The 9,036-nt window shown below is 35.6% G+C and overlaps 1 protein-coding gene across 4 annotated transcripts in view; it reads left to right on the top strand.

Annotated features, from left to right (window-relative positions):
• Positions 1 to 9,036, top strand: part of LOC108969454 (protein trachealess) — a 36,844-nt gene that overhangs the window by 19,151 nt on the left and 8,657 nt on the right. Inside the window, exon 1 of one of the 4 annotated variants that reach the window (XM_018934176.1) lies at positions 3,318 to 4,778. The exons of 2 other annotated variants lie outside the window; for them this stretch is intronic. In XM_018934176.1, coding sequence (XP_018789721.1) covers positions 4,537 to 4,778 — 242 coding nt within the window. In that variant the 5' untranslated portion in view covers positions 3,318 to 4,536. Of the gene's footprint in view, positions 1 to 3,317; positions 4,779 to 9,036 lie in introns of those variants that run through there. One more of the 4 variants, XM_018934177.1, reaches the window with a different exon arrangement.

Below are 9,036 nucleotides of genomic sequence, written 5' to 3'. Positions count from 1 at the left end.
TTTCATGCAATGTAAATGCTCGTTTTTTATTTTTTTCCGACATTTTTCTTAAAATTAACAACTCTCAATGAAAAGCCAACGAACGTCACTTTCAGCCCACCGCAGAAGTGGTTTGCCTTCTTTGACTTAGAATCAGAGACTGATTGTGTCTCTTGATCGAATTCGGGGAAGTACAAAATTTTGCTTTGCCAACTGATTGCCAACTTTGTTTTGAAATTTGATTTTGAAAGCTTCGGTTATAATGGACAAAATCCGATTTTAATGTCTATTATAACCGGAGTCCGTTATAACCGAATCTATTTTAACCGAGGTTTTTACATATGTTTGAACTSGGACTTGACAAAGCGGTACATAATAACAGAGTTTCCATCTTAAGCGAGTCCATTATAAATGGATTACACTGTATTTACATTAGTTTTTTCGAAAAATATGTGTAGTAGACTTTGTAAATTAATTAGTTRAAAGAAAATCACTTATTTAAAAAGTAAACTCATAATCCAAAAAATAGCTCTTCGGTAATGGAAAGTAAACCAAATGATCCAGAAATAATAAATCGTTTTATWTCTTTGTCATGGCTACTTTCTCAATAATTGAATTATTGTACGCTTTTAATAGAAAGACGATATCTATACGTGGTATAAAATTGCAATYGTTAACAAAATACTATTTGGAATTTTAGTCACAACATGCCCATCAAAATAGTAAATACGAACGTTAAAAGAGTTTCGATGGGATCTGTATTTGCTTAAATATTCACATATAGCCATGTGTGTGCGGCATATACATACATACGGAGGCACGCATATATAACTCTTTAYATAAATGCATACGCGTATGCGAGAATATAAGGGACGTGACGTGTGTATGTAAATATGTACAATTCAAAGGACTGTAAACACCTTATATACCAAAGCTATACATATGTATGTACATAGGAATGTATATGTGTATATATGTGTACATGTGTATGTATGAACATGTTAAAAATGTGTAGATTTATACAGTTCTCCCTCGATAAGTTAAAAATTGTATTTGGTGGTATCAGTTTAATGCTGWTATTTCTATTATTATTGTTATTCGAATCCACTCTTTATAATCAAGCAGAGAATTTCAGTTCGCTGATATCTGTTGATCATTAATTGTAAGCATATTAAAGGATATGCCAAATACTATTCTGGAGCTACTAATAATGTCATTTTGCAAAAATTTTCCCACATTTTTACTTGACAAACAATTCCTCCAGGAAAGCTGACATTCAAACTTTCAGACAATTGACCTAAGATGACAAAAAAGCAAAGATACCACAATATTTATCCTTCCGAAAAAAGATATCGCATTTCTTCCGATCTAATTTACACGATCTCTTGCCTTGGAGCCCTTTTYCTGTGCCTCACTGTTTTTTCCACTGTTTATCCATGCAGTGCTTTGCATACAAATATAAAGTTAAATATATAAATTTCTATGAATGGGTATGTGCATATATGTGTGTTAAACAAACRCGAATGCAGTATGAACTTAATACGTGTATGTGTCGCAAAGTCATAAAAACAACAAAATATCAATAATGCAACTGAACAAAGCGAGACAGCAATAAGTGAAGTAACTGAAAAAGAGCCTTTTTCATATATGGAACTGTGTGAATACTAAGTAACCACAGTAACWTGACCAAATGTAAAAGTAGCCGACTAATTGTCGTGCGTGCCAGCCTATTATACCTCGAATTGTTTGTATATAACTCGAGTACTGCTACAAAGCGACAAAAATTTTCGCTCACGTAACTGCCAAAAAAGAAACTGAAGTAAAAATGTTGGTTTGTCGGGCGTGTACCAACTGAGGTCGAAGCGGGATGGCAACACTAAATGGTTTCTTCCTTGAAATGTATATAAGACGTATACAATTTATATGTATAAGTATTCATATCCCAAGCACTAATACTGAGGGCACATAAAAAAGGTATAAAAGATACTATGAGCATTGCGTAGATACACCAACAGTTCTCTAGTACACGTTCTTCTGCTAAATAAAAAATCCTTATGTATAACAAACCGTAATTTCACCTCACAGAACCCATTTGAATACTTATGTTTAGTTGCATGTTAAAAATTTGTAAATAGATATGGATGTATGTATATGTGTAGCTCTGATTGTATGGCTCATTTTGTATGCGCTCAATGTAGATCCAACCAACGGCAGTCACGTCCCGCCCATTTACGCTCAACGCAGCACATGACCAACAACAGCAACAGAAAGAGAAAGAGATACAGCGTAATGTAATGTCTCATACTGTATGTGCGAAGATATAGACTTGAGAGTCTTGCGCGGTAGTTATGGCCGTAGACAAAAGAGAGGGTAAAAAACGGACGTGCATCTTCTTCAAATAGGAATGACGAGCAGAGCGTGCAACTGCTTAAAATGCTACTGGTACAGCGAGTACATGACCGAGCAGCTAGTCAGGTGCACGACAGCGCCCACACATATTCAGATTCGAAAACATGCGCAACTTTTCCCYTAACTGCTTTCATATAAATGGACAAAGACGGTTCGTAGGTTGGTAAATACATACATATAAATATATACACATTTGTACGTATGCACGTAGTTCAATATAATGTGATAGGACGCGATTCACATGTTCAACAATTCAATCCGCGTTTACGCAAAAGCTTTCACACATTTCACTGCAAAATTCTACATTCTTCGAAACTTCCTTCTCGTTTTCACGAAATATTACAATTAGCAGTAATTGAAAGGATATAGACAATGAAATATAGCAACAGAGTTGAAGTAAATTTCACATTCCGCAACATAAGTTGACACTCTTCGTCCTTTTCCAATATATCATCCAAACACCCTTATGCAGTACTATTTAAGTTACAACAAATATGGTATTTCTAGCATCCAAGTTTTTAATAAATTAAGACAATTCCGATTATTTATCGGGTATTATTGCAAATAAATACCGATATAACGCTCAACTATTTTTAAAAATAAATACATACATACATATGGATATAAAAGTATAAATTCATACCATTCGAGCTGAGCGGACAAAAACCTCTATTTCAACCCCCGCAATGGTACGCTCTATCTTCTGTTCCTCTCTTTGCTTCAAACTGCGCGCTCTCCAAGGCACTATGCCTTCATCACACAACACATAATAAGGTATGTATATATGTATGTACGTACTTGCGTATATATGGACATAGGTATACATTTACATAGCTTGCCTAACCTCCATAGGCATGGCCAGATTTTCGTGTCTTTTGGTTTTATTTTGAACGTGAATACATCGTTGAATTATTCTGCACGTACTCGTCGCCAACTTCGGACGCACTGTGTGTATAGTCGCCAAGTCATACTGCGTACGTTTTATACTCGTACACTTCCTTTTGTCGTTTTCGGTATTGCACCAGCGCGCATACTAACTAAACTGTGCCAGTGCCAKTCTACATCACTTTCTTTTGCAACGGTATCACAACGGTGTGGTGTGACCATAATCAGATTTTTCAACATAGAGTGCAAGTGTTGGAGTAGTGACCGGTGGACAATGGCGGGTGGTAGTAGATAATCAACCCCAGTCATGCATAGTGGCAATCGCCAACTACGTGTAATTGTTGACCACAATTGCTAGCCAGATCCCATTCGGCGTTCGGCACTCACACGTAAACATCCCTGCACCAGCCTCTCCGGGCATACGGGACTTGGCGGAGATATCACAATTATAGACAAGGCATACACCGCACAACGTGTTGCCATTAAGTACGCACGTAACGTACAAAAACGTATTTGAACGTGCAGTTGATGTGGACCGTTCGGTACGCGGCCAATAAAACTCAAAGTCATCTGAACGCACGTCGCGTACGGTCCGTGCACGGACTCGGTAGGATTCAATTGGAATTACTAATCCGAATATGCCGAATTCGTCAGACACAAATTCGCATGTGCCAACCGGAAGGCCACACTAACGCCAGCCGATAACCTTCATAYGTTTCCTCATTGTAAATTAGACCGCCTCCCACAACTATAGTTAAAATATTTCAGTGAAAATTTTAAATGATACGCACAGTGTTTAGTGTGAGTGTTTAAATGAAAGTGAAATTATTAAAAATAGTATATAATAATAATTGTTTGATGTAACATTTAACAAGTTCATAAAATATAGAATTTGTTTATTCGTGATCAATATTAAGAATGCAATGAATTGGAACGTGCCACAAACGTGTATGCATGGATGAAAGAACATGCACATAGAAATTGTTAAAATATATGTGATTGAAAACGTGGTTAAAACGCACAAAATATACGATTTAAAAAAAAAATTGCGTAATATTACTAAATTCGTCTTTAACAGCGTGATAAGGGTGCCATAATATTAAATACATACATATGAGGTGTTCATATATGTATGTTTTTACCTGAAGCAATAGTGTTCACATACATTTTCGTATTGACGCAGTCATAAAGCTTATAATTATTATACGGTTTCATCGGTTCAAAGTACCATTTATTAAAAGAACTAATTTATCAKCATTCGTCATGTTGCCCTATCAAGCTGTTGCAATGGATTATGCTGGTTACCAGCGGCAGCCTACGCCCGGACATCCTGGAAATCACATGTCAGGTATGGGTTCGCTGAGCATGCCCGGTGTGGCGGCTGGACCCTTCACACACTCATGGCTGGTGCCAACGCARGACCTGTGCGCTATGCCATATGGCAAAATGACGAGTCAGCACCAAACCGGCGGAATGCACGGTCCACAACAACCCATCGAACCAGGGTCAGTTTACAAATAATTTTAATTAYATTGGCTAATTACTGTCTCTAACTCACCATTTTTTACTGTACGCTTTTTATACGGAGTATGCCTTTACATACATAACTGTTTCTATGTAYGAATCAGTATGAGAATAATTATTTTTCATTGAATATTGGCTAAGGCGTCAAATTAGAAAGGTTTGACTGGAGGATACACAAATGTGGTGTAGCCCGTTGTAAAACAAAGTAAGCAATTTGCTCGTGTTAACCGATCTTAGGACTCAGGCTGAGCGTGTTATTATTCCTACATAATTATGAACGATCGTTCCAAATTGCATTGAGACCTCATTGGTGTGCCAAATTCACGACGGATATTAAACTCTTCAACGACATACGTACATACATATGTACATATATAGGGTCTAGTAAAAAGAAATCAATTATTTTTCCAATAGATGGATTTATTCTGTCGCAATRTTTTTCCAGTAGGGATGAGAGTGTCAAAATGGCAACAAACCGTCCATATCTAACCCATTTTTTATATGTTATTGTCAATATAATGCAAAATTAATTTAAATAATTTCAAATTTCCGTCACATAAAGCCCATATAATTTCAATTAGTTCCTGCGTAGATCCGCATTGGGTTTCCAGTGACTCACTCCCTTGCATATTCAAGTATTWTTAGCTTCACAACTCAAATATTAAAATGTAAATGAAAATCAGGTCGCTTTATAAATATATCATTATGAAATAAGTACRCATATTGAGTTATATATGTATATATATCTTACACATGTGTGTAAACGTCTGAGTTAGTCAATTGGCCCGTGGCAGACACATGGACAAAATAGCTGTTTGTTAAATTTGTCCAGTGGTTCACTACATTAATTCGTTTAATTGCCCAAACAGATTTTTAACACTTCAAGATACGCATCTTTGATGTCAGTGTTCAGCATGCTTTCAAACTCTTCGCCAGGTAAAAAATGTATATACATAATGTGTTGCGGCAAGTTTGGAAAGRCAAAACCCAAAGAAGAAGCTAAAGTTTTAACGGAATCGTAATAAGCCACCATTGCATCAAGAAAGAGAAAAGCCGCGAATATATGGTTGTTGTTGTTTCACATACCAACGCACTAAAAGTGAAGATATAAAAATATTTTGTAAAGGAACAGATGTTCACCGCCGAGAAATGTCACTATTATTTATGCTCATACACATTTTTACATAGCTGCTTTAATATACATATATACATACATACATACATTTGTATTAAACAACGGTTGGTACGTTTATGTATTATTTATGTATGTATGTACACTGCATCGTCGTCAGAACAACATCTAACCAAAGATGCCGACATGAAACACAACCGAAAATTCTGAAAAATTCAAAAGGAAAGATAGTGGCGCAAAAAACTTAAAACTTGCAAATAAAAATGATCTATGCATATTCATAATTGCAAGTATTCGCAAAGTCTACATACCCTCAGGTGTTTGTATGTAGTTCATAAGCAAACATCTCAGTTTGACATCTCGCAGCTAAGCCAACGCTTTTGTGAATGACAATTCCGCAATGTTAGTCACGCTTGCAGAATGAAGATGCAAAATGTTGCACATGCGTACATTACACAAACATTGTAAATGCCCCAACGTATGCACATTGTGCATTAGTAGGCGGAGTGCACACAGAGTAGCAGAACACTACCAACAAAAGCTTATACACTCATGGACAAAATAATAGGTGTAAACAGTTTTACGTTATAATTTTGAAATATTTGCAATTAAAGCAGTTTTGTTTTAGTTATAGCTTTACTTTACTTTATTAAAYGTAAATATGTCGGAAATTTTCGATCAGAATGTTAAAACTGAAATATAATATTTTCCAAAACAAGAAATAGCATTGATCAAAATATTAAGTGTACAATATTTATTTTCTAAATAAAAACAACAAAATTTTAGTTATCCTCTATTCCGTCCACAGATTTCTAATAATCTGTATATCCTCCGTGGGTTTTCAGTTCTATTCGGCATGGATTAAATTAGTTTTTAGCCGGTATCTAATGGAGTATCATCCGAAAATTCCTTTGCTTTCCGCCACAATTGCTCTTTATTTTAAAATTTAACGGCTGCCTATCTATTCTTAAGGCCACTCCACAAGTTCTCAATCGCGTTGAAATCAGGGAATTGAGGCCTGGCCATTGCATACCGGTCACATTTGCAACCTTGAATCCCTCAGATAGCAACCTCGCTATATATTTTAGCGACCCATCTTGTTGATAACAGCATCTCAGCGGCATTTTTTTTTTTTTCTTCAGCATATGATATCACAACGTTTTCCCAAATATCTCTGAACTCAAAGGCTTTCATTGCGTCCTTTAACCAAAATAAACGACCAACGCCTTGCCTGAAGAAACATTCCCAGAGCTATATGTGTCCGCTCGCATGTTTAATTGGCTTTGTGGTGTACATGATCTCTGTATCAAATGCTTTCTTTTAGGCCGGCGAACAGTTATTTTACAATAATTTCCGTAAATATTCATCTTAAATTCATCACTGACTAAAATATTTCGCCACTTTCTATCTCCGGTGGGGCCGCACCAATTTTTATGTTCAGCGGGAAAAGCTTTTCACTTCTGTATGTGGAGCCTTCGTAGAAGTGGAATTATTTTGGCTTTATACACTGATTCACTAATCGACAACGAATTGTCTGCGAGCTAACCAACTTCAGCTGCGATTTGTCGTGAAGTCGCAACAGGGTCCTATTTTGCCATGAGAAGTATGTGGCGATCATCAATCAGACCAGTTTTTCATGGAGGACCAAAAATTTCCTATTCAGTTTTTGGTTACAAAGTTTACCGATCGCCTAAAAAGATTTGCATTATATTTCAACGTTTTCCCTTCATCATGCAATTTTTGTTACCAATCGAGGCTCTACGTTCTAAGAAATTTCTTCTTTTCAGTTTATGATGTTCGAAGGAATAAAAAATTATAAATAATTTGATAAGAAAAGTATTTCGAAATAACCACTTATTTGTTTTAAATATTAACTACTTACACCTATCTTATTGGCCAACACAATTCACTGAAGCAATGATAACTTGTCACTCAAAGGTAAAATTAACAAAATAATAATGCAAGTTGTTGATACTGACGCTCTTCTCAATGAGAAGTTCTCATTCCCCTTTATCGTAAAAATATAACCATTTCATCGCAAAACAGTACTAGCTAAACTATTATTTGCTATTATTAGCTAGCTATTATTTTGTCCATAAGTGTATGCATATGTTAAATATTAACTGACTGAATGCCTTCAGACCAAACAAGAAGAATGCCTAAACTGTCAAAGCCGATCCGAATTTATCCATTTCAATTCAATACTTTGTCAATTTTTAATGTGTAGGTTCTCACATTTCTTATTTGTTTTCAAAAAAATATTCCTTCGAATATCGGATATTATATAATTATCGAAAATTCGTCAACGTCGCCACCCGGCCCATCGCCGGTATTATGAGAGCGATTATGAAAATGGAAAATCTTTCAAATGATCGAAGGGGGAAAATACTGTGTTTAATAGCCAAATTGCATTAAAATGAACTTTACTTGCTATGTCTTGTTGCACCTTACCTTAGCTCGACTGTCATATCTAAGAAGAAGCAAATATTTCACCCATTGTTGCAGTTGACGTAAGAGGCCACATAATGGTGTGAAAGACGTCATCACTTTGTCAAATTTACAAACTTACAAACATCCATTCATTCATTCATTCACACGGTCATGAAACAAATTGCTGGCAATTATTTATAGATTCCGTCCAACGTTATTGATGCATTGACTTTAATCCCGATTATTTACTTTTTCTTTTAAGTGCTGTTCAAGGTGAAAATTATTTAAAGCGAATTCTTGGAGACAATAGTGCAACTCGCATTTGGATGTACCWTGAAAATACGGATAATAGTTTATATGCGTGGTATTTGCCAGCCAATTAGTCGTTTTGTCGAAATATTTCTTGAATTGTTCTTATGTTATTGCTGTAGTCAAAAAAGCTTTTAAGAAATTATCTCTGACAACTTCCCGCATATTCTCGATTTGCCGATGAATATTTAAAGGCGGAAAACTAATTTTTATTCCAGCTTTTTATGTATAGGAAATATACACAAGCAAATAATTACTTTGGTCAAAGCAAAATCCGAAATTTCTATGTGTTTGTTGTTAGTAAGTTTTGCTATTTTATTTTTCCTCAAGTTCTTCAAACGTAAATATACATACACGCGATTATAGCC

This window comes from Bactrocera latifrons, unplaced genomic scaffold (genome assembly GCF_001853355.1).
Source record: "Bactrocera latifrons isolate USDA-ARS-PBARC rearing strain unplaced genomic scaffold, ASM185335v1 scaffold_252, whole genome shotgun sequence".
NCBI classification, from domain to species: Eukaryota; Metazoa; Arthropoda; class Insecta; order Diptera; family Tephritidae; genus Bactrocera; species Bactrocera latifrons.
This window is presented reverse-complemented; position numbering and strand designations above follow the sequence as displayed.